The sequence below is a fragment of the Oncorhynchus keta genome, chromosome 19, assembly GCF_023373465.1.
Source record: "Oncorhynchus keta strain PuntledgeMale-10-30-2019 chromosome 19, Oket_V2, whole genome shotgun sequence".
In the NCBI taxonomy this organism is placed as follows: domain Eukaryota; kingdom Metazoa; phylum Chordata; class Actinopteri; order Salmoniformes; family Salmonidae; genus Oncorhynchus; species Oncorhynchus keta.
Window position 1 is genome coordinate 28,638,411 of NC_068439.1, and position 27,581 is coordinate 28,665,991.

General features: G+C 42.9%; 1 protein-coding gene across 13 annotated transcripts in view; it reads left to right on the top strand.

The window, feature by feature from the left end:
• LOC118397665 (receptor-type tyrosine-protein phosphatase U-like) overlaps positions 1-27,581 on the top strand; it is a 315,780-nt gene that overhangs the window by 125,379 nt on the left and 162,820 nt on the right. For all 13 annotated transcript variants that reach the window (XM_052470163.1, XM_052470150.1, XM_052470152.1 and 10 more), the window contains exon 2: positions 9,094-9,222. In XM_052470163.1, the coding sequence (XP_052326123.1) occupies positions 9,177-9,222 (46 nt within the window). In that variant the 5' untranslated portion in view covers positions 9,094-9,176. The remainder of the gene's footprint in view (positions 1-9,093; positions 9,223-27,581) is intronic.

A 27,581-nucleotide genomic window follows, 5' to 3' on the forward strand; every position in this document is an offset into this window, starting at 1 on the left:
TGGTTCTCACTCCCTGCATTAGACCATCCATCCCCTTTGTCCCTCCTACCAGTTTCACTCCTCCTGACCGATTGGCATACGTGATTGGAGGACCCCACATCAGCTGTGCCTCTTTTGGAGACTGTTTCTGCAATATTCTTGTCCTAAAAATTAAGTAATGCAGTCCAAATACACAAGGGCTGTACAGTGAAACTGCGAATGGCTCATTAGATCAGTTATGGTTCCTTTGATCACTCCAACGTTACTTGGATAACTATGACAATTCTAGAGCTAAGATATGCCAACTAGTGCTGAACTTCGGGGACACGCACATTTATCAGACCCAAAACCCATACGGGGTGCTCTTGGGTGACCCTTCGTGGTAGAAGTGGCGTCTTATTCGAATGTCTGCATTGTCGACTGTCGTTGGTAGTTTCCTGAGAAACGGCTACCACATCCAAGGAAGGCAGCATTCAGTATATTATCCACTGATTCATTGAGGTAGTGATTCAAAATATAACAATACAGGACTCTTTAGAATACCTGTAATTGGAATAAGTACACTTCAAATCCTTTAATACGGATCCATTACTGATGTTTAGAAGCATTTTTACAGTGGTCAGAAACTTCTGAAGGTGTCATTAATTATGTTCTGCATAATGTGTGTTGTCCATCGGTGTGACCTAATGTCCTATGGGGTGATGACAATAAATGAAATGAAAAATGTGTCTTGAACAAAAATATTGAAAATCTGACAACATTTGAAAATCGTGGTCTAGCCCCAACATCTTGGGGGTCTAGCCCCAACATCTTCACAGAGCATGAAGAATTATAATGGGCTCGAAAAATGGGCTAATATTGCACAATCCAGGTGTGTAAAGCTCTTGGAGATTTACCCAAGAAGACTAACAGCTGTAATCGCTGCCAATGGGGTTTCTAACATGTATTGACTTACATAATGGCTGTATTTGAGGTATTTCATTTATAATTTATAAAAAAAAAATGTAACTAAAAAGTTACACTTTGACATTACATAGTATTTTGTGTTCATTGTTGACAAAAAGTTACAATTAAAGGGGTATGGATACTTTTGCAAGGGACTGTATCTCTCTCTCTGTGGCCTTCTATCCAACTGTCAAAGAGACAGAATGCTCCACGAGAGAATTACAGTCTACACACACACACACACACACACACACACACACACACACACACACACACACACACACACACACACACACACACACACACACACACACACACACACACACACACACACACACAGCCCAGTACATGACTTTGATCCCTTTCAAAGACTACTAATGTGTTGGAGTTAAACTCAAAGCCTCCCAGTATAAGATATTAGCCCAGTCAATGGCCCGAGCATCTTTTTAAATGGCTTACAAACACAGCCCATTTGATCCCCTCTACTCAAAACTTCCTGGTTTGATGTGGATTCAACTTCAGAGGCTTTCTCTCTTTAATAACATTTTTTTAAAGAGTTATTTTAACAGGATTATAAACTGTTGGCAGGAAACTGTGTATTTGTGGGTGGGGGGGCTTCCGGATTTAGTGTTTTATATAATAGAATAAATAGTAAGGAAGCTATAGTAGGTGAAACAGTATCACAGGAGGAGGACAGCTAGGATCTGGCTAGCATATAATACAAAAAAGCCCTATTTGGCATGGCAGGGCCCTTTGCTTCGATGTAAAAGATAGCCCCATTGTTGTGTCATTTAATGTATTCTATCTGTATGTCTACAACACCACAAGTTGCTCCGGAGCCTGGTGTGTGTGTGTGTGTGTGTGTGTGTGTGTGTGTGTGTGTGTGTGTGTGTGTGTGTGTGTGTGTGTGTGTGTGTGTGTGTGTGTGTGTGTGTGTGTGTGTGTGTGTGTGTGTGTGTGTGTGTGTGTGCATGCGTGTGTGTGTGTGTGTGCATGCGTGTGTGTGTGCATGCGTGTGGCAGTGTGCCATCTCAGCAATTAAAAGCAATTAGCTAAAGACTAACAGCTGCTACATGGATAGAGAATGGCACTTTGGTTCCTGTGTTGTCTCTGGACAGTTTAAACGTCAGAAAGTGCTCTGCGTCTGTTTTTGTTGTTCTTAGTAAACACACATTTATCATTTATTCATTCTTACAAGCCTTTCCACCGTCAATTTTCTTCGGAAATTACATTTTCTAATTTTGTTCAGGTGAATGATTAACAACTCCTCTCCCCTATTTGACCTAGGTAGTTTGTGTGTATGCATTGATATGTAGGCTACATTTCCCTTAAAAAAATTGTATGTAGTTCTGTCCTTGATATGTCTATTGATGTTCTGTATTTTGTCATGTTTTGTCTGGACCCCAGGAGGAGTAGCTGCTGCTTTTGTAACAGCTAATGGGCATCCTAATAAAATACCACATTGAATTACGGGCGTACATGCACGCAGGCACACCCGCCCGCACTCATGCACACACACCCTAGATACACACAAATGTATGCACATTACTTTTAGAATGACATGGGCTAGGCCTCCCCTTGCCTGAGAAGCTCATCTGGGCACTGAGAGGTGTGTGTGCATGTGTAGAGGAGGAGAGGAGCAATGGAAGGATGAATCTTTAATGAGGGAAATCAGTGGAACGTATCTGATGATGGTGACATTTACTTCCTGAAACTAAGCGAGGATAAACTTTGTATAAGGCTAAGCCCTTCCTCCTCTTCATCTCAAATTCTCCTCTCCCACTGGAGGAAAAGGGTCCACATCAGGGGATATCTTCACATGACACGTTTTTGATATTCTAGAGAACACAGACCTTTGCCAATGGATATCCTGACAAGTTCTGAATCCAGATGTCTTTTAGACATATATGATATTGGGATTACTCCGAATATCACACATGGACTTTTCCTATGGCCGGATATGAACTCATTCAATATCCTGAGATACTGTATGTGACATCCTATTTTCTCTCTTTATGTTGACCAACACTGACTGTATCTGTGTTTTCTCAGCAAATTCAAGACATGAAGCTATATTGATTCCAGATATGCTTTTCTTGGCTGATGTTCTTATCCAGACCTTGATATGCTTTTTGATATGCTGAAAACGAGGACGATTTCTGATGCATTTATGAGTTTTTAGCACATGCACAATAATTTGATAAATATGAAATCCATATTTTTATTTAATGTACAATTATTTTGGGGATTCCCTCCAGATATCATACATTGTATGGGCAGATATTTACACATTAGATATCCTTGAGATATGTGGACATCTTGAGGCCAATGTAGACATCTTATTTTCTGTCTTTTTCTTTTTACTATACACATGCTCTTGACTGAGGTCCATATTAGGATCTTGATATGCATTTTGATATAATAAATAAGGAACATTTCAGATGCTTATTTAAGTTTTGAGGAGATCATCATTTGACAAATATTAAATCCATGTCATTCGTTCAGACAGTATTTATAATTTTTGTATTCCCTCTGGATAATGGTGCACACAAACCCCAAGCTAAAAGCACTGGTAGCCTAGCAACAATAATCACGTATTTTGTGCTGTCGAGTTCCAACTGGCATTATTGAATTTTGGCGCCCCAAATCAAATGACTGTGTAAATTAAACGCTGTGTGCTCGAATTGACAGAAAAACAAAGAAGTGAGAAGTTGTTAAGAAAATACCTCGAAGAAGTTAACGCTAATTTGAGATGTTTTATTTATCTTAGTAACTGGAATCAAAAAATGTTGGTTAATTTCACCAGCAGCCAGTAGGGCTAGCGAGCTAATGTAGACTCAAGTAAACTCGTACATCGCCTTGGTCCGTACAATTGCCCTTATATTAGCGCCCCAAAACGTAATACTTCCAGATCAACTGTAATGTCAATACCATTGTAAAGCACAATTTCTCCCCTTTCCAACATAATCAATTACATGACCTAAACGCTGCACATTTCTGCATAATTCAAGCAGGCAATGAGCCCCGTCGGGTCGTTTTAAAAATGGCAGGTGGGGAAGCGAAACTAATGTGTGATAGTGAGGAGAGATGTTGTTTGGGAAAATTGCTTTTTTTCACTCAATCTGTCACACTTATCACCTTATCACCTCTAAAATGTAAATAAAACACCATAAAGATACATATAATGTGTCATTACATACCTATTTGAAGGTTTGTGTCGAATTTGAATGGGGTTTTTAGGGAGGTGCTAAAGTGATCTTAGAAGTAAACAGCGGCTTTGAGAATGATGATCGCATGCAGTGATGACGCAAAAAAATGACTAGATATCCCCCCCTTTACACCCGTCACTGTCCATTTCCTGTTTTTAAAGGATGAGAGAAGTGCTACACCTGGTGGAGAGAGATTGTAAGACAGAAATAGTTGCTTTATGCTGCTGTACGTTACGACATGACACGTCAAGATGTAACGGAGGGTCAGTTTTTTCAACTTTTCTCCACTACTATACAGCCATAACCATGATGATCAACGCTTGAATAGAAACCTAGTTCACACCCCCGATTTTGAAGTCAACACAGTCGCTACAGTCACATTAGTTTTCTTTGAAGCCTCGTTTGAATGTTGCGGTTGCGCACATTTGTACGGAATGGGGTGAGTTTACGTTAGCTAGATTTATGCGCTGACAATTTGGAGTAGATCACAGACCAACACTACCACCATGATGGGTCTGGAGTGCAAGAGGCCGCTGCTGACAACTCAATCTGCACCCATCGTCTATAACAAACATGGCAAGCAGGGGTATTGCAGTGGTGAAACTTTTATTTTGTGTTAAATAAATAAAAATAATTTTTAGCAAAGATTGGCTTACGTTTGCATCTTTAGAGAAAACATGTTGTGATTGGAGCTCTGGATTTGCTATGCTGCATTTTAAAAAACAGAAATAGCAGATGTGCTTTGGAAATAGCAACCTTGATTAAATATTACGATGTTTGCCTTTCCAAATCTTGTGCCTACCACTGAATATAGTGCAAATGTATGCTCAGATATAACACCTTCATGTGAAGAAGCACAATGATTTTCAGCACCTGAATAGGTCAAATTATTTGGGTGCTGGACATTTTATGAGTAGGCTTTAGCCCATTTTTGATCAGACATACGAGGATGAGTACATATCGTCTAAGGTTAGCTTTTGAATTTAGTTTTTTATACGGATACTTAAATGAACAGGTAATGACTACAGATATGATACTTTTCAGAAAATATTTGGATTCGTTCATGCCTAAGTATAAAGGCTTAGAAATGTCAGCATGTTGATACTTCTCCTTTCCGGCGTTAGAATATTCTAGGTGCACGAGCATCAGGTGTGTGTCTTATATGGACTCATATGGTAGGAGGGAGATTTCTGAGGTCCGGATTGGATGCATACTGTATAGAAACTGTCCCATTACGGAGAATATTTTAGCTCTGTATATGAAATGAAGGACATGGGTATCTGGAACATGTCTGTTCATTTTATCTAAGAAAATATCAGATATCTGTAAACATGTACAGTGCATTTGGAAAGTATTCAGACCAAATGTCTTATATTTGAGATTCTTCAAAGTAGCCACCCTTTGCCTTGATGACAGCTTTGCGCAGTCTTGGCATTCTCTCAACCAGCTTTATGAGGTTGTCACCTGGAATGCATTTCAATTAACAGGTGTGCCATGTTAAAAGTTAATTTGTAGAATTTCTTTCTTCCTTAATGTGTTTGAGGTATAGGTGGTATACAGAAGAAAGCCCTATATGGTAAAAGACCAAGTCCATATTATGGCAAGAACAGCTCAAATAAGCAAAGAGAAATGACAGTCCATCATTACTTTAAGACATGAAGGTCTGTCAGTAAGAGACATTTCAAGAACTGAAAGTTTCTTGAAGCACAGTAGCAAAAACCATCAAGCCCTATGATGAAACTGGCTCTCATGAGGACCGCCACAGGAAAGGAAGACCCAGAGTTACCTCTGCTGCAGAGGACAAGTTCATTACAGTGACCAGCCTCAGATATTGCAGCCCAAATAAATGCTTCACAGAGTTCAAGAAACAGACACATCTCAACATCAACTGTTCAGAGGAGACTGCGTGAATCAGGACTTCATGGTCGAAAATCCTGAAAAGAAACCACTACTAAAGGACATCAATAATAATAAGAAGAAACTTGCTTGGGCCAAGAAATACGAGCATGGACATTAGACCAGTGGAAATCTGTCCTTTCGTCCTTTTGTTCCAACTCCCGTGTTTTTGTGAGATGCAGAGTAGGTGAACGGATGATCTCCGCATGTGTTGAAGCATGGAGGAGGAGGTGTGATGATGTGGGGTGCTTTGCTGGTGACACTATCTGATTTATTTAGAATTCAAGGCACACATAACCAGCCTGGCTACCACAGCATTCTACAGTGATACGCCATCCCATCTGGTTTGGGCTTACTGGGACTATCATTTGTTTTTCTACAGGATAATGACCCAAGACACACCTCCAAGAAGGAGAGTGATGTATCAGATGACCTGGCCTCCACAATCACCCGACCTCAACCCAATTGAGATGGTTTGGGTTGAGTTGGACCGCAGAGTGAAGGATAAGCAGCCAACAAGTTCTCAGCATATGTGGAAACTCTTTCAAGACTGTTGGAAAAGCATTCCAGTTGAAGCTGGTTGAGAGAATGCCAAGAGTGTGCAAAGATGTCATCAAGATAAAGGGTGGCTACTTTGAAGAATCTCTCTTTTTTTGGTCACTACATGATTCTATATGTGTTATTTCATAGTTTTGATGTCTTCGCTATTATTCTACAATGTAGAACATAGTAAAATAAAGAAAAACCCTTGAATGAGTTGGTGTGTCAACTTTTGACTGGTACTGTATGTAAATAGGGTATTTCTGTGTTTTATTTTAATACATTTGTAATAATGTCTAAAAACCTATTTTCACTTTGTTATTATGGAGTATTGTATATAGATTTATGATGATAAAACATTTGTCATCCATTTTAGAATAAGGCTGTATTGAAGGGGTCTGAATTGAAGGGGTCTGACTACTTTCCAAATGCATAAAGATATCCCCTGATAATGGCCCTTTTCACCCAGTGTCCTCTCTTCTCTCCTCTACTCAGTGGATAGCTTACACAACAACCAGCCCTCAGACAAGAATACGCAATTTAATCTGTGATCTGCTTACACACCCGGAAACACACAGCTCGCTTCAGGAGGTGAAGGGAAGAGGAGATGAGAAGATCGGACTATGGGAGAAGGGGATGAGGAAGAAGGAGGGTTGATGCTACTTAGTCAGCAGGAAGGAAAAGTGGAAAATAGTCCGCAAATTAGCTGACACGTCTAGCCCTGAAGAAAATAAGAAAAAGAGAAAGTGTCTTGGTGGTTTATTGCAAAGGGAATGCAATCTGCATGCTGTTTCAAACAGGAGAAAAGTTAGTCTACATTAAGAAATAAAACAGATGGATTTCCCAAACAAATCACAAAAGAGAACAGCGGGCGACGGGCGTGTGTGTGTGTGTTTGTTTTCCGGCCGACCAGGTGGGATGCTTTTAAGCAGGGCCTGGCATGGAGTCAGTGACTCTTTAACACAAGTCCTGTTCAGTGCTCTACTCCTGCTAAGGCTTAATATGATCACTTAGCCCAGAGGGTCCTGGGATATACACTAAACTGTGGACTGTTGGAGTTAAAGTAAAGACTGTTTGGCCTGCCTACCACACTAGGGCTATTTGAGTTAATGGAGAGCCGTGTGTGTGTGTGTGTGTGTGTGTGTGTGTGTGTGTGTGTGTGTGTGTGTGTGTGTGTGTGTGTGTGTGTGTGTGTGTGTGTGTGTGTGTGTGTGTGTGTGTGTGTGTGTGTGTGTGTGTGTGTGTGTGTGTGTGTGTGTGTGTGTGTGTGTGTGTGTGCGCGCAACAGGGGACTGTGCCTGTGGTAGTAAACTGGACTTTATGTGAAGTGAATATGCATTTCTTCTGCTTGCCCACCCACCACCAGGGGTCCACTCCTGCTACTCTCACTGGTCCAGTCAAACTCAATCAAAGGGCACAAACTGTGGCTCTCCACTGGTACCATAGCAACCTGAGTAGTACTACTAGTCTATTCACCTTATCAACAAACTTCCCTGTGTACAGTGTATCATGTTATGCTATGTATGGTCCATTGTGACATAGGAGATATGCAGCATTTAGCGATTGTCTTTCATTTAGGACCATCTTGTTCTGGGTTTTTGTGCAGCTGCTGGCTTTAAAGCCTGTGGTTGGTGTGATGAGAGCTGAGAGACGGTACTATGAACTGGGACGATGAGCTTAACAGGGTGGTAAAGGTCACCTTGAGAGCCCCCACCCCCTCCTCGCCATCCCCATCAGATGGGATAGTGCCACTACCTCTCTACCCTGGCACCACCAGCCCCACCTGTCATCCCAGCCCTATCTCGGTGACCTGTAGCTGGCCTGCTATTTTCACACCAAAGGGCTAATGGGGCAAAATGACCATGGCTCTGTCTCAAATTGAACCCTATTTCCTATATAGTGCCTTATGGGCACTGGTCAAAAGTAGTGCACTATATACTGGAGGGAATAGGGTGCCATTTGGGATGCCGCCCATAGATTCCCCAGGGGGAAATGGACAGAAGGACCGGAGAGGTATACTCAGCCAGACCCTGTCGCCATGCTGCAATGCCAACTAGATTACAACTATTAAATGTTATTTGGACAGAAAATAAAGCTTTTAGGGGCGAGTGTAAAGTTTTTTTTCATGTAGGCATTTATAGTCTGCCTGTGATGATGTATGAGTTTGGTCCTGAGTGCCCATAGTTTCAGTGCTGCTGCTGTTGTCCCTCTAATAGAGCTCATTATTTATTCTAAGTCTTTGAGAGTAATTTTCTCTTGCGCTTCCCAAAGAACAAAGGAAAGATATGAGGTATGGATTTTCTTTGTCATTTCATTGATGCCTTAAAAAAAAAGTGGTTCTCAAACAAAAACAGACAAACTCAGAAATATATATATTTAAAATGTATTTAGGCATGTTCTTTTTGCTTGAAGAGCAGGGGAATAGACTTTGACCCACAAAGGCTGTTTGAGTTGTAAGTTGGTTTATTTATTCAGTATTGATGCCTTCTAACCACCATTTCCCCTCTCTTTCTTACCCGTACAGCTGGCTGTACCTTTGATGAAGACTCTGACCCTGGACTGTGTGAGTACAAGCAGGGACAGGAGGACGACTTTGACTGGCAGCTGATGAGGACATACAACTGGCCACACAGCACCGCAGACCTGCTACGAGGTACATCTCAACACGGTTCCAATGTGGTTTATAACCCTAGGTCTTCATCTTCATCTAATGAACATCATTTCTGATGTACATTTCAGCAAAGGGTCCCAAAAACTCTATCCCATTGTCCAAATTCACACTTCACAGAACTTTGGAATTGAGCCTAGGTTAGTATGCTAGCTAGGTTTTGAAACGACAGGAGGTTGGTGGAACGTTAATTGGGGAGGATGGGCTCATAGTAATGTCTGGAATGGATGAAATGGTTTTCATGTATTTGATACCATTCCATTCACTCCATTCCAATCAATATAATGAGCCTTCCTCCCCTCAGCAGCCTGCTGTGTATGAAACAGAAGGGGAGTAAAACAGGCCCAGCATTTCCATTAGCTCAGAGTCTGTTTCCATCATCCCCATACCGCCAGGTGGTCTCTCTGCATGTGCTCCATCACTGTTTTTCTAGGTAGGTAAGTTAGTCATGCTCCAGCAGGGGGCCAAGCCTCGTTCCACGCACCCCCCCCCCACACACACACACACACACACACACACTTTATTATCTTGTGGGGCCCAAGCAATTGATTCCCATTCAAAATCCTATTTTCCCTAACCCTAATTGTAACCCTAAATCTAACCCCTAACCCTAAAACACCCTTTTTCCAAACACACACACACACACACACACTGGGAACCCAAGCCTTATTCCGTGCCCATATTTGCTGCACACACAAATACAACCTGCATGTTTATTTAAAGCTTCCTGCCACCATCGAGGGGAATGGTGTGTGAGCTTCTCCAAGCCTCAGAGAAACTGTCCATGTGCGGGCGCCGCATGTAATGACGGGATATTCACTAGCACAGGTGAACTGTGACTGCTATTCATGTGTGTGTGTGTGTGTGTGTGTGTGTGTGTGTGTGTGTGTGTGTGTGTGTGTGTGTGTGTGTGTGTGTGTGTGTGTGTGTGTGTGTGTGTGTGTGTGTGCAGGAAAAGGGCCCTGCAGAGTATCCGGATTCTGCATAATGCATCTGCTGTGTTATCAAACACTTGTTCCGCTGTTCTGGGCACACACACACACATCTCTCCGCTCCGGAGGCAAAATGGGGTTAGTTAATGAACTTCCTCCCTGGGATTGGCTGATTGGCCATGGGTCACTGCTGATTGGGTCACACTGCTGATTATACTTCCTGGTGTTCCTCAGGGGCCAGTAGCAGAAACCTTTTTAGCTTCCCTTTTCCCCAAATGGTTTTATCTTTCATCTGTTAGAGGTCTTCAGATGGGGTACATGTGGGATTGAAGTGGAGTGTGTGCGTGTGTGTCTTTAAAACGTTGAAGTGGACTGCTTCAGTCATGTCTTTATTCATCATCACAGACACTCCCTCTCGGGGATGAGGAATAAAGACTGTATGAAATGCACTACTCTGTTGAGGGTTTTCCATGCTAAGTACCTATTGTTTGGACTACTTGAGGCAGTAGCTTACAAACCCACAGCACACAGGCTAAAATCACTTCATGAACAGGCAACCTTTTAGACAATTATTCAAGCTGCTTTGTGAGAGTGAATTTATTTATACATTTTCTGTGTGTAACAGTTGGCATCCATTTCAATGTCAACTTGAACTTGACAATCAATGCACGTCACTCAAAAATCCATGTACGTCCTCCATTACGGCCATTTCCTGGCGTTACTCAAAAGCCCATAAAATGATCAAGTGATGTTTTCTCTGTGAGAAAAGTCAATCCCAATCCTGGTTGTTATATTTCACGAAAATATCTTAGTGTTTCTCTTGAAACACATCAACATAAAACCAAGGGACCATGTTGATGCTTCATGCACCATTCCGCCGCATAAACAATCTATAGACTTACCCATTGGGCACGTCTCTAACCCAATAACGTTCTAAGGGTTCCTCCAGAGCTGCTAAAGAGACTCTTATTGAGACAACAGCTTAGTTTATCTATCGGACACCGCAGCAGATCAATAATATAGATCACAGACCCAGAGACCACCAGAATACCAATGGTGTGGAAGCACTGGAGGGAAGGAGGAAGAGAGAGAGAGGGTAGCTGCGATTCCAGAGGTGGTGTATAGGGGACATTACAGTCCCCTCCATACCTCTCTTCAGAGGCGTCATACCCTTTAAAACTGAGGATTTTTGCATAAATTGTTTGGATAAAGATATATAACATAGAAACAGAATCAATGCATATTGAATTGGGCCACCATTGCCTCCTGAAATGTTTTTGAACCTCTCCCCATTCTCTCAGGTCAACTCACAGCATCTTAATGTAGGTCTAGAAATGCGGCTGAAGACTTGTGTCATGGGTATGGTGTCTGTATTTGATAAGGTTTATGTAGGAAATGAAAGGAAACTGTCATGTTATCTTGGTATAGAAAGAGTATTGCATCATCGTGTGTGATTCAGGTCCGATACCTAACATGTGGACAGTGATAAGACGGACATTTTGTCCTCTGACATGATATGTGGAGAGTGAGACCGGTGATGATGGCAGTAAGCTACAGTGTCACAATAGGGTGAAGAGTTCTATTAGACTAAGCCGTGTATGTGTGTTTCTGCCAAGTGGCAGAAGTCACACTAGCCCTCGTCCAACATACACACTACTCAGCAAAGTTCTGCGAGGGCCTAGCAAGGCTAGCGAGGATCTTTGTTTCGAACTTTCTGTCACGGTCGTCATAAACAGGAGACCAAGGCGCAGCGTGGTCAGAGTACATAACTCTTTAATGAACGAGAGAACACTGAACAAAACTTTACAAAACAACAACACAAACCGTGAAGCTATATGGCTAGTGCAGAACAGGCAACTAAACATAGAATAACAACCCACAAAATACCCAAGGAATATGGCTGCCTAAATATGGTCCCCAATCAGAGACAACGATAAACAGCTGCCTCTGATTGAGAACCAATCTAGGCAACCAGAGACATATAAACACCTAGACTAGAGAAACCCCTAGACATACAAAACCCCCTAGACAATACAAAAACTAAACAAACCACCCTTGTCACACCCTGACCTAACCAAAATAATAAAGAAAACAAAGATAACTAAGGTCAGGGCGTGACACAAAAACGCGACACTCATCTCTTAGCAGGACTTCCAACGGCGAGCACGGGGTGAAATCACCTGGGCCCTCTCTCCCCACCTCTATAGTAGCAGTTTGAAGGCAGGACATTCCCTGCACTTCACCGGCTTTGATGATCACTGACTCGAGAGTACAAAAACTAACTAGCTGTAGCAGAATGGCTCTTTGCATTTAAATGGCACATTACCAGAGTGCTCTTACTCCCTGTTCGAACATAACACGACTCCTTGCCTCATTTGCATCCCCGTGTTCTGCAGCTATGTTGTCTTTGAAGTATAGGTGTAGTAAAAGTGCGTCCCAAATGGCAACCTTTTCTCTGTATAGTGCACTACTTTTGACCAGAGCCCTATGGGTAGTGCGCAAAAAGGGAATAGGGTGCCATTATGGCACGTATCCTAAAACATCGCTGTTCAGAGGTTTTTCTATTGCATTTACGCTAAAGGCATCTCTTGTCCTGGTGTTGTTGTTGGACCTTTAATGATGAAATTACCAATCCTGACAAGGTCTTTTTTTGGTCTATTAACAGGATTTAATTAGCAGCACTAGGATGTTAGGGAGAATTGTATGTTTTTTGCTGCTTGAGAATATTTCATGATTGGTGCCAGCACTGGTTGAAGAGTAAAATCTTTAGAAATTAGGCTATTACTTATTATTATTATTATTTCCATATTTTCCTCCTTGTATAGCATGTAGTGCCAAAAACAACTGGCAAAATATTGTGTAGTTAGTTAATTAATCACATCCTTTTTGTTTTCAGAGGAAGTGGGAGTCTTACTGGCCAGTTTGATCAGAATCTCTGGAGGAGAGGAAATTTCACAGAAGACAGAGCTTTACTTGCTGCTTATCAGACTCTGTGGAGAGTCGAGGCTGGGCAAAGACATTTACCTTGTGTCTTTGGTCTGTGTATAACTGGTCTGCTTCAGTAAGTCCTAATTAAACTAGGACCAGAGCATGAACTGAAGAGGGGAAGAAATGGAAATGAAACAGATCCAAAAAAAGAGGGAAGGGAGAGAGAAATGGAGGGGATGTGTACAAAGAGACCTAGACATAGTCCAAACACTTTGAGAGATTAGAGGTCGAGGGAGAGACGGATATGACCGGGGAGTCCAGACCTCTTTCTGTTAGAAAGTGAAGAGAAATTGTCAAGTGGAACTCAAAGGAAGGCTCAGTTCTTATCTGTCGAAAGCACATTGAATGATAGACACTGGAAACAAATAACTGAAATGGTCAGTGTCCATCGGGAGAAAATGAGAAAATAAATGGTCATTTCTTGTTAGCTAGCATTCTTTGATTGAAGTATCTTGTGATTTTTAAGGATTGTCCAAATGTAACTGCATTCTGCATAATTCAGTCTTGTCAACTGCAAGCACAAATTAAATAAGTCTAATCAAATCAAAAGAACAAAGCTAGTACCCTAAACTTTCACCTCTCCCAGCCTCTCTTGGATATATAGGAATTGGACCTGAACCATGAACATTTGTTCCTTATTTGACAAGTTCAGAAGATACCTCTGTTTCATGTCTAATGAGCACAACCCTGAAATGGCAAAGGAACCAGGCCCATTCTCCCATTCCAAAAGGGGTACAAAGAACATGTTCTGTTCAATCACTTACCTGTGATTTCGTGGCTAACGTCCTAAGCTCCTTCTGCAATCCTACGGAAGACACAGCATGGGTTGATTGGCTTACACTGCAGGAGTGGATTGACTTATTGTCCTGCTGAGCCGTAGCTCAGTGATTAGCAACAGACTGACTCTGATTCTGCATTGCTTCTGAAGAACAGAACACACTCTCGCCATTCACTGTAATCAGATCATTCAGTATGCAGGTTGGCAGATGGGAGAACGTGGCATATTATACTGTTTCAGTAGGCTTTAGATGGGGTTAAAACGTGACCGAAAATGGACCCTAAGAAAATGTTGTTTACGTCGATTAACCTTCTCTGCTGTGAGGCCTTCACAACCTTAGCAGGAGGATCTACCAAAGGAGTCAACAGAGTCTCTTTTATAGTCTCTCTTTCCCCCCTGGTCATGATCAATCCCTAGAATTCTGTAACTAGATACACTGAGATAATTGAGGGACCAGGTCCTCTATAATTAACCTTACTGTAATTATTTTAATGACAGTGGCTTATGAAAGGAAGCTATTGTGAAGCGTTGTGGTACTGTCATTAAGGGGGAAGCAACAGCATTCTCTCAGTGGTATAGTAAGCCTGATTCAGGCTACATAACAGGGAGGGTCCATTTCTGTTTTAACTGACATCAACTCATGTTTTCATACTCTTATGATTGACAGTAGGGAGAGGAGGCATTTTTAGATAGGGCTGTTGTCATAGAAACCGTGATTGGTGCTCTGTTAGAGTACTGGATATATTGAGTATGAGTGACTGCTCTCCACACGCCTGTTCATCATCACTAATTAAGCACCTGCGTGAGCGGCAGGTAGCCTAGCGGTCAAGAGCTTTGGGCAAGTAACCGAAAGGTTGCTGGTTTGAATCCCTGAGTGGACTAGGTGAAAAAATCTGTCTGTGTCCTTGAGCAAGGCACTTAACCCTAATTGCTCCTGTATGTCTCTCTGGATAAGAGTGCCTGCTAAATGACTAAAATGTAAATGTGTGTGCTCCAAACGGTGACATTGTCTCCTCGCTAGTTTAGCCTCATCTTCCTGCTGACGTGATGAAACTCCTGAGTCATTATGCTAAACAACGACAGAGTGCACGCACACACACCAACACACACACTCACACACACCCTGAGTCATTATACTGAACAATGACAGGGTCAATCATTATGGCAGCCTGTTTAAGCCCCCTCTAGTATATGAAAGGTGTTTAGAGAAGGATTTACATTCTTTATTAGCTTTGTGTCATGCCCTTCAACATCTAGTTGAGCTTTTAATACCTGGTGTTACCCACACGGTGCGTTGTCAGGGACTCAAGGGCACACATAGGTCCTAGTAGACTTGACTGTCTATCTCTACTGTCATGCTACTGCAGTATTATTAGCTACTCCCACTGACTTGTTTTATCAACACTACTTCGAGGCAGAGGAACTTGGACTGATCCTTTCTCTCTCCTCTCGCTCGCTCGCTCTCTCACTCTCTTTCTCTGTACTCCTCTCTATCCCTGTCTCTGTCTCTCTCTCTCTCTCTGTTACTTTCTCACAATAAACATGCATTCTAAAGTCTCTCTCTTTTGTTCACGCAAAGTTCTCTTTTGTTCACACAAAGCAGGCACGCACACACCTCTCTCCTTTTCTTTATTTTCTTGTGGGGCTGTATTATTTGTTTCTGATTGGTTTTGGCTGTGTGTCGAGGCAGTGTTATTATCTATATGGACTGCCAGGGCATGGTTTATGGTAACAATATCCTAACAATAAACTGGATTAGGGAACAGTATATAGGATTTAAATTGCTATGGGAACTCTGTGGGGCATCAGTGTTCTATAGAGTCAGCATACACTGGTCTGAGCTGTAAGGACAAAGAATGATAGGAGGATTCAACGTTCTCCTTCTTTGCTCCTCTCCTGTCTTTTCCTCCTCCTCTCCTCTTTCCATCCCTACAAGTGCAGACTATTTCCAGACAGTCCTTTCCATACCCCCCTCTCTCTCTCTCTCTCTCTCTCTCTCTCTCTCTCTCTCTCTCTCTCTCTCTCTCTCTCTCTCTCTCTCTCTCTCTCTCTCTCTCTCTCTCTCTCTCTCTCTATATATATATATATATATATATATCTGTCACAGTAATTGATATATGGGTGCCGGAGCTAGGTGGAGATCATTTGCATATAATGTCCTGGTAACGGATGTAATAATGAATGCCCTGGGCCCTGTGAGCTGTACAAGGAGGAGGATGAGCCTCTATAAGACTGATGATCCTTTCAATAATGCACAATAAGCAATATTTTCCTGCCAGATCAAATTAGTCTGACGTACAGCTGAGGCTGGAGCTAGCGGTGGTCAACTGAGGAGACTGGAGTATTCCTATCTAGTCTACTGTTCCTGTCCTTGGCTCTCCTCTGTATGTATAATGCTCCAGGCCTCAGTCACTCTTCTTTAGTCCCAGGTCTAAGTACCTCATCAGTCTAGTTCTTATACCCCAGCATGACAAGCACAGCCTCGTCGGGCATACTCCAATCCCTCCTTACTCCCAGCCCTCACCTTTAGTAACCTAACCTGTAAGATAACAATACCTCCCTAGTCTCTCAACCCGAAACCTGATGCATCTCTTAGCTCTGGACTGTGGTCCAACCCAAGCCCCAGTCCTAGCCTGGAGTTAACCCTCCTTTTGTGTTCATTTCCTGTTAATTAATTATGTGTTCCAGGTCCAAAATGACAACCCCATTATAGCTGATTATAAATCCATAATAATACATATATTATCACCTAATGTTGTGTTAGATATTTTTATCAACTTAAGTTCTTGTGAACATTACAAGTTTTGAACTTCTATTTGCTATTTTTGGCCTGTAGCCCTCATTGATCGGAACTCATACAACTAGTTTTTGAGTAAAAAAAAAAGTTAAAAAAATGCATAATGTTGTGGATTATCTTGATTATAACAAATACTCAGATGAAACATATGGTGCTATTTATCACAGAATACTTTGTGTCAAAGTTTAACAAGGACATTTGTTTTGAAACCATTTCAAATTGTTAAATAGTGGCAGGATTTTACATCATCAACCCGGGATATCGCGTATCTCGTTGGCCCTGGGTCATCCTGATAACATCAGTTGACAGCTGACCTCTCCTCTCAGGTGGGGATGAAGACCAGGATAAATTCCCATTATTTGACCGGAATGTAACAACAACCTCAGCAGGGCCCTCTTCCTCATCACTGGAATGTAACAACAACCTCAGCAGGGCCCTCTTCCTAATCACTGGAATGTAACAACAACCTCAGCAGGGCCCTCTTCCTCATCACTGGAATGTAACAACAACCTCAGCAGGGCCCTCTTCCTAATCACTGGAATGTAACAACAACCTCAGCAGGGCCCTCTTCCTCATCACTGGAATGTAACAACAACCTCAGCAGGGCCCTCTTCCTCATCACTGGAATGTAACAACAACCTCAGCAGGGCCCTCTTCCTCATCACTGGAATGTAACAACAACCTCAGCAGGGCCCTCTTCCTCATCACTGGAATGTAACAACAACCTCAGCAGGGTCCTCTTCCTCATCACTGGAATGTAACAACAACCTCAGCAGGGCGCCCTTCCTCATCACTGGAATGTAACAACAACCTCAGCAGGGCACCCTTCCTCATCACTGGAATGTAACAACAACCTCAGCAGGGCCCTCTTCCTCATCACTGGAATGTAACAACAACCTCAGCAGGGCCCTCTTCCTCATCACTGGAATGTAACAACAACCTCAGCAGGGCCCTCTTCCTCATCACTGGAATGTAACAACAACCTCAGCAGGGCGCCCTTCCTCATCACTGGAATGTAACAACAACCTCAGCAGGGCCCTCTTCCTCATCACTGGAATGTAACAACAACCTCAGCAGGGCGCCCTTCCTCATCACTGGAATGTAACAACAACCTCAGCAGGGCCCTCTTCCTCATCACTGGAATGTAACAACAACCTCAGCAGGGCCCTCTTCCTCATCACTGGAATGTAACAACAACCTCAGCAGGGCCCTCTTCCTCATCACTGGAATGTAACAACAACCTCAGCAGGGCCCTCTTCCTCATCACTGGAATGTAACAACAACCTCAGCAGGGCCCTCTTCCTCATCACTGGAATGTAACAACAACCTCAGCAGGGCCCTCTTCCTCATCACTGGAATGTAACAACAACCTGTAACTGGAACAACCCTCAGCAGGGCCCTCTTCCTCATCACTGGAATGTAACAACAACCTCAGCAGGGCCCTCTTCCTCATCACTGGAATGTAACAACAACCTCAGCAGGGCCCTCTTCCTCATCACTGGAATGTAACAACAACCTCAGCAGGGCCCTCTTCCTCATCACTGGAATGTAACAACAACCTCAGCAGGGCCCTCTTCCTCATCACTGGAATGTAACAACAACCTCAGCAGGGCCCTCTTCCTAATCACTGGAATGTAACAACAACCTCAGCAGGGCCCTCTTCCTAATCACTGGAATGTAACAACAACCTCAGCAGGGCGCTCTTCCTAATCACTGGAATGTAACAACAACCTCAGCAGGGCCCTCTTCCTAATCACTGGAATGTAACAACAACCTCAGCAGGGCCCTCTTCCTCATCACTGGAATGTAACAACAACCTCAGCAGGGCCCTCTTCCTCATCACTGGAATGTAACAACAACCTCAGCAGGGCCCTCTTCCTAATCACTGGAATGTAACAACAACCTCAGCAGGGCCCTTCCTCATCACTGGAATGTAACAACAACCTCAGCAGGGCCCTCTTCCTCATCACTGGAATGTAACAACAACCTCAGCAGGGCCCTCTTCCTCATCACTGGATTGTAACAACAACCTCAGCAGGGCCCTCTTCCTCATCACTGGAATGTAACAACAACCTCAGCAGGGCCCTCTTCCTCATCACTGGAATGTAACAACAACCTCAGCAGGGCCCCTTCCTCATCACTGGAATGTAACAACAACCTCAGCAGGGCCCTCTTCCTCATCACTGGATTGTAACAACAACCTCAGCAGGGCCCTCTTCCTCATCACTGGATTGTAACAACAACCTCAGCAGGGCCCTCTTCCTCATCACTGGATTGTAACAACAACCTCAGCAGGGCCCTCTTCCTCATCACTGGAATGTAACAACAACCTCAGCAGGGCCCTCTTCCTCATCACTGGATTGTAACAACAACCTCAGCAGGGCCCTCTTCCTCATCACTGGATTGTAACAACAACCTCAGCAGGGCCCTCTTCCTCATCACTGGATTGTAACAACAACCTCAGCAGGGCCCTCTTCCTCATCACTGGAATGTAACAACAACCTCAGCAGGGCCCTCTTCCTCATCACTGGAATGTAACAACAACCTCAGCAGGGCGCCCTTCCTCATCACTGGAATGTAACAACAACCTCAGCAGGGCCCTCTTCCTCATCACTGGAATGTAACAACAACCTCAGCAGGGCCCTCTTCCTCATCACTGGATTGTAACAACAACCTCAGCAGGGCCCTCTTCCTCATCACTGGAATGTAACAACAACCTCAGCAGGGCCCTCTTCCTCATCACTGGATTGGAACAACAACCTCAGCAGGGCCCTCTTCCTCATCACTGGAATGTAACAACAACCTCAGCAGGGCCCTCTTCCTCATCACTGGATTGTTCCACATTGGTTGTCTCTTGGTCTGGATCATATTCTGTGTTGTCTTCAACTTCTGACACTTCCTCCTCTAATGCATCTTCACTCTCAGTTTCCTGTCCTCTCTCCTCCTCACCAGTGTCATGATCAAAGATATGATCAAGAGCCTCACATACAGTATATCGTTTGGTCATTGTGCTGCCACAGAATTAATTGTTAGCAAGGCCTCAAAAAAGCTTTATATACCAGAGCTGCGAGAAAAGTTCTATATATTATTGAAAAAATGTTGCGATTGTTTGTGAGAATACCAACAGGTGTGGTTCCCGTAGGAGAAAGATTCTATTTGGGAAAGGTTCCCGTGGGGGTTGCCATGGAAGCCAAGAAGGGGAGTGAGGTGTCTGTGTGTGCTCAATCACACATGCATGTGGGGGTCTGGGAGAGGAAGTGTGTCCATCTGATGAATGGGCATGTGCCTGAACTCATTTTTATAGACTAATTGTAGTTTCACCCATTCATTTCTAATGACCGGCCATTTTTGACCGGGAACACCACAGGTGTACAAACGTCACACCCAAAATGTAATAAAAATCATCAAAATGTGTTTTGTGTGTTCAGATGCCTTGTGTGGAAAAAGTAATGGAACCTTATGACAATCAGATTAAATGAACTACATTTTTTCAGGGAGAACTTGTAAATCGGTCCAATTCGACTGGAACACAGCAGGAGGGTTTAAGAAGTTAATTCTGTCTCATGTTACTACTCACTGTCATATCTTATTCCAGTCAAACATGGAACCTTTAGATGTCTCATTATTATATTATTCAATTAGTGTCCCTCGACTGGTGCAAAGTTACTAAGCAACAGACTTTCCTTAGAAAATAAAACTTCAAATATCTGGATATGAAGAGATCTGAGACTCATTACAAAGTTATTAAATGCGGATGGCTTGGTTGTAAATGAAACCTACAGTCATTCGGGAGACGGGAGTGAAATATAGAACACGCTCATAGTCCTTTAATGTTTTCTTTTTTGAATCAGTGTTTAAGATTCTTAATTAATTTGTTTGCATGTCACAATTCCCCTGAATTAATTAATCATGTTCCTCAATTACAGAAATATTCCAAGTCGACAGACACATTTATCGATAATAGCTTCCATTGAACAGGCTCTGATTTGAAACCATTTCATTTGGGAGTGAAAGAGTTTAGCCATATATCCTTTATGATTTTCCACAGCTAGACAATGTTTAGAGGTACATTTAATAATATAATTGTTTTTGGATGGAACATGGAAAATGCCACCGACGGACAGGGCTGCTGTGCTTCTAGCTTTTCGGAAACTTTGCAGTATTTTGTTTTTTAAAAATAGTTATTTCTTACAATATTATCCCAGGAAATGTTTTGTGTTATTACATACATACAGACCGGAAGAACTTTTAGATTTCAGAGTGGCAGTAACTCACCAGCATTACCAGCATTACGACCATGACTTTCCCGAATTGGATCCTTTGGGGATTCCTCCAGGGCAATTGAACTGATTCCAGAGGCTGTTCCAAAACACCGATGGCAGAAAACAGGTACTCAGAGTGGACTTTTAGTCCGACTCAGGAGGCGCGTACACCACCCACCGCTTCCGAGTATGTTACTCGTTAATGTTCAGTCTCTGGATAATAAAATTGACGAGATGAGGATTTCCTTCCAGAGAGACATGAGGGATTGTAACATAAACTGTTTCACGGAAACATGGCTCTCTCGGGATATGTTGTCTTGAGTCCGTTCAGCCAGTTGGGTTCTCAGTTCATCGCGCAGACAGGAATAAATATCTTTCCGGGAAGAAGAAGGGTTAACCTCAGAGAATAACATAGATGAATACGCTGATACTGTGACTGACTTTATCAGGAAGTGTATAGGAGATGTTGTACCCACTGTGACTATTAAAACTTACCCTAACCAGAAACTGTGGCTAGATGGCAGCATTTGTTTAAAACTGAAAGCGCGAACCATTGCATTTAACCACGACAAGGTGACTGGGAATATGGCCGATTACAAACAGTGTAGTTATTCCCTCCGTAAGGAAATCAAACAGGCAAAACGTCTGTATAGAGACAAAGTGTAGTCACAATTCAACGGCTCAGACACGAGACATATGTGGCATGGTCTACAGACAATCACGGACTACAAAGGGAAAACCAGTCACGCCACGGAAACCGACATCGCGCTTTCGGACAAACTAAACACCTTCGATCGCTTTGAGAATAACACAGTGGCACCGACGTGCCCGCTACCAAGGACTGTGGGCTCTCCTTCTCCATGACCGATGTGAGTAAGACATTTAAGCGTGTTAACCCTCGCAGGGCTGCCGGCCCAGACAGCATCCCTAGCCGCGTCCTCAGAGCATGTGCAGACTAGCTGGCTGGAGTGTTTACAGACATATTCAATCTCTCCCTATCCCAGTCTGTTGTCCCCACATGCTTCAAGATGTCCACCATTGTTCCTGTACCCAAGAAAGTAAAGGTAACTGAACTAAATAACTATTGCCCTGTAGCACTCACTTCTGTCATCATTAAGTGCTTTGAGAGACTAGTCAAGGATCATATCACCTCTAACTTACCTGACCCACTTCAATTTGCTTACCGCCCCAGTAGATCCACAGACAATCACCATCGCACTGCACACTGGCACACTGGCTTATCCAATCTGGACAAGAAGAATACCTATGTAAGAATGCTGTTAATTGACTATAGCTCAGCATTCAACACCATAGTACCCTCAAAGCTCATCATTAAGCTTGAGGCCCTGGGTCTGAACCCCGCACTGTGCAACTGGGTCCTGGACTTCCTGACGGACTGCGCCCAGGTGGTGAAGGTAGGAAACAACACCTCCACTTCGCTGATCCTCCACTTTGCTGATCCTGAGCACACAAGGATGCATGCTCATCCACCTCCTGTACTCCCTGTTCACCCATGACTGCGCGGCCACGCACGCCTCCAACTCAATCATCACGTTTGCAGACAACACAACAGTAGTAGGCCTGATTACCAACAACGACGAGACAGCCTACATGGAGGAGGTGAGGGCCATGGAGTGTGGTGCCAGGAAAATAACCTCTCACCCAATGTCAACAAAACTAAGGAGCTGATCGTGGACTTCAGGAAACAGCAGAGCGAGTACCCCCCCCATCCACATCAACGGGTGGCAGGGTAGCCTAGTGGTTAGAGCGTTGGACTAGTAACCGGAAGGTTGCAAGTTCAAATCCCTGAGCTGACAAGGTACAAATCTGTCGTTCTGCCCCTGAACAGGCAGTTAACCCACTGTTCCTAGGCCGTCATTGAAAATAAGAATTTGTTCTTAACTGACTTGCCTAGTAAAATAAAGGTAAAAAAAAAAATATTTAAAAAACGGGACTGCCGTGGAGAAGATGGAAATGTTCTCGGTGTACACATTACTGACAAACTGAAACGTTCCATCCATATAGACAGTGTGGTGAAGAAGTTGCAACGGCGCCTCTTCAACCTCAGTAGGCTAAAGAAATGTTGCTTGGCACCTAAAATCCACACAAACTTATACAGATGCACAATTGAGAGCATCCTGTCGGGCTGTATCACCGCCTGGTACAGCAACTGCACCGCCTGCAACCGCAGGGCTCTCCAGAGGATGGTGCGGTCTGCCCAACGCATCACCGGGGGAAAGCTACCTGCCCTCCAGAACATCTACAGCACCCGATGTCACAGGAAGGCCAAAAAGATCATTAAGGACATCAACCACCTAAGCCACGGACTGTTCACCCCGCTATCACCCAGAAGGCGAGGTCAGTTCAGGTGCATCAAAGCTGGGACCGAGAGACTTAAAAACAGCTTATATCTCAAGGCCATCAGACTTAAAATAGACATAGCACATTACAGGCTGCTGCCCTATATACATAGACTTGAAATCACTAGTCACTTTAATAATGTTTACATATTTTGCATTACTCATCTCATGTGTATACACTGTATTTTATCCTATTCTACTGTATCTTAGTCAATGCCGCTCTGTCATTGCCCATCCAAATATTTATATATTCTTAATTCCATTCCTTTACTTTAGATTGTGTGTATTGTTAGATATTACATGTTAGATATTACGGCACTTTTGGAGCTAGAAACACAAGCATTTCGCTACGCCAACAATAACATCTGCTAAACACGTGTATGTGACAAATACCATTTGATTTTAAATGCCAAGTCAATAAAGAATTTTCAGCTGTACAGATAGATAGCAATACTAAACTGGATCAGAGAGGCACAGAATAAGTTATAGGAAAAACAAAAATAACTGGAGGAACTTATTCAAGAAAGATCAAGGGTAAGGTATTATGGAAATAATGTGAACAGGCTGGAATACGTACTTTCCAAATGCACTGTGTATGTACAGTTGAAGTCGGAAGTTTACATACACCTTACCAAATACATTTCAACCCAGTTTTTCACAATTCCTGACATTTAATCCTAGTAAAAGTTCCCTCTCTCAGGTTAGTTAGGATCACCACTTTATTTTAAGAGTGTGAAATATCAGAATAACAGTAGAGAGAATTATTTATTTCAGCTTTTATTTCTTTCATCACATTCCCAGTGGATCAGAAGTTTACATACACTCAACTAGTATTTGGTAGCATTGCCTTTAAATTGTTTAACTTGGCCCATTCCTCCTGACAGAGCTGGTGTAACTGAGTCAGGTTTGTAGGCCTCCTTGTTCGCACACGCTTTTTCAGTTCTGCCCACAAATCTTCTATGGGATTGAGGTCAGGGCTTTGTGATGGCCACTCCAATACCTTGACTTTGTTGTCCTTAAGCCATTTTGCCACAACTTGGAAGTATGCTTGGGGTCATTGTCCATTTGGAAGACCCATTTGCGACCAAGCTTTAACTTCCTGATTGATGTCTTGAGATGTTGCTTCAATATATCCACATCATTTTCCTTCCTCATGATGACATCTATTTTGTGAAGTGCACCAGTCCCTCCTGCAGCAAAGCACCCTCACAACATGATGCTGCAGCTTCACGGTTGGGATGGTGTTCTTCGGCTTGCAAGCATCCCCTTTCTCCTCCAAACATAACAATGGTCATTATGGCCAAATGGTTTCATCAGACCAGAGGACATTTCTCCAAAAAGTAGGATCTTTGTCCCCATGTGCAGTTGCAAACCGTAGTCTGGCTTTTTTTATGGCGGTTTTGGAGCAGTGGCTTCTTCCTTGCTGATCGGCCTTTCAGGTTATGTCGATATAGGACTTGTTTTACTGTGGATATAGATACTTTTGTACCTGTTTCCTCCAGCATCTTCACATGGTCCTTTGCTGTTGTTCTAGGTTTGATTTGCACTCTTCGCCCCAAAGTACGTTCATCTCTAGAAGACAGAACGCGTCTCCTTCCTGAGTGGTATGACGGTTGCTTGGTTCCATGGTGTTTATACTTGTGTACTGTTGTTTGTACAGATGAAGGTGGTACCTCTAGGCATTTGGAAATTGCTCCAAAGGATGAGCCAGACTTGTTGTGGTCTACCATTTCTTTTCTGAGTTCTTGGCTGATTTCTTTAGATTTTTCCCATGACGTCAAGCAAAGAGGCACTGAGTTTGAAGGTAGGCCTTGAAATACATCCACAGGTACACTTCAAATTGACTCAAATGATGTCAATTAGCCTATCAGAAGCTTCTAAAGCCATGGCATATTTTTCTGGAATTTTCCAAGCTGCATATTTCTTTATCTTAAATGCGCACGCACATGCACACGCACACGCACACGCACACACACACACACACACACACACACACACACACACACACACACACACACACACACACACACACACACACACACACACACACACACACACACACACACACACACGATAATAATATACTAGCTCCCTGGTTTTAACAGGGTAATTGTGTGAAATGAATGACAGTAATTGAACATATAATATGACAGTAATTGAACATATATGCAGTGATTAGAAAGGATAGGTTACTTTGTGCCCACTTGTTTTACAGAGAACATTGAGTTCACATTAAAAAGTTTTAAACAAGATGAAGATGAATTGAATTGAGGCATTTGATATTCTTTTATTTTGGTTTGAAATTACAGTTAAACCTGTAAAGAACTTCATCCATTATAATAGACAGTATATACAGTGCATTCGGAAAGTATTCAGACCCTTTGACTTTTTCTAAATGTTCTTACGTTACAGCCTTAACACATAATGACAAAGCATAAACAGTTGTATTTTTATTTTTTGCAAACGTATTAAAAATAAAAATCTGAAATATATTAAATTTACATAATTATTCAAACCTTTTACTCTGTACTTTGTAGAAGCACCTTTGGCAATGATTACAGCCTCAAGTCTTCTTGGGTATGATGCTACAAGCTTGGCACAGCTGTATTTGGGGAGTTTCTCCTATTCTTCTCTGCAGATCCTCTCAAGCTCTGTCAGGTTGGATGGGGAGCATTGCTGCACAGCTATTTTCAGGTCTCTCCAGAGATGTTCGATCAGGTTTAAGTCCAGGCTCTCGCTTGGCCACTCAAGTACATTCTGAAACTTGTCCCAAAGCCACTCCTGCGTTGTCTTGGCTGTGTGCTTATGGTTGTTGTCCTGTTGGAAGGTGAACCTTCGCCCCAGTCTGAGGCCCTGGAGCAGGTTTTCATCAAGGATCTCTCTGTACTCTGCTCCGTTCATCTTTCCCTCGATCCTGACTAGTCTCCCAGTCCGTGCCATTGAAAAACATCCCCACCAGAGAATCTTGTTTCCCATGGGCTGGGAACTCTTTTACTGAGAAGTGGCTTCCGTCTGGCCACTCTCCCATAAAGGCCTGATTGTTGTAGGGCTGCAGAGATGGTTGTCCTTCTAGAAGGTTCTCCCATCTCCACAGAGGAACTCTGGAGCTCTGTTAGAGTGACCATTGGGTTCTTAGTCACCTCTCTGACCAAGGCCCTTCTTCCCCGATTGCTCAGTTTGTTTGGGCTGCCAGTTCCAGGAAGAGTCTTGGCACAAACAAACTTAGTGTAAAAATATGAACTGCACTTTCTTATCCATCTGGCTTGGCCATGATGATGGTTAGGTAAACAAACATTCACTTAGGAAATATTTTTCCCATTCCAACTATTGTTCTTTCACTTCATATCTAAACAACAGTACAGACACAGAAGAGCAAGAGGTAAAAAGTCAGCACATTCTGTTAAATTCTTTTAGGCCAAGACAGAATATATTCATGGTGTTTCTCTAAAAAGTTAGTATGAGAGTCTTTTAATGTCCTTAAACTAAACTTTTAAACCACATTAATTTGACTTCATGACAGTCAGGATTTGTTTAGAATGCATTCATGTTTTCCTCTCTCCTCTCCTGCTTTGAGGCTGTGTGTGTGCGCGCCCAACATTTGTTGTCTGCTGTGTGGTGGCTGTCATTCCCCCAGGAGCAGATAAAGAGCAGATGGGTCAATGTATGAATGCACGGACGACACGCTGTGTATGTACATTGAGTGTACAAAACATGAATAACACCTGCTCTTTCCACGACACAGACTGACCACTTGAATCCAGGTGAAAGTTATGATCCCTTATTGATGTCATGACTTAAAAACGTAAACCTATGCAACATTAACCAAGTAAAAACAGTTCTGTAGCATTGAGGTTTGTGAAGTAGGCTATAGGCCCAATACATTATCACTGCATATTGGCTATTCTTGACTTGCCCTGTCAATGTTGTTCTTCTCAGACCATTTAAAAATTATATTTAAAAAAAAATGGAGGTACAGTATGACCACACTGGTAATATATAATTTGTTGTATTACTTGTGAGGCACAGCTAAGTGAGCATAATAATTTGCTTTTTTTGTGGACTGATGGCCTGCATCTGATGGTCAGTCTGAGGGGCGGGAGGATCGGTGAGGCTGCCTCTCACCCGACTCACCGTCCCTCTCGCCGCTGAGAAAAGGGGAGAGTCTTCCAGCTGATAGAGAAACTTACGTCGCACTGCATTACTGCTGCCTAATGCACCAAATCATGT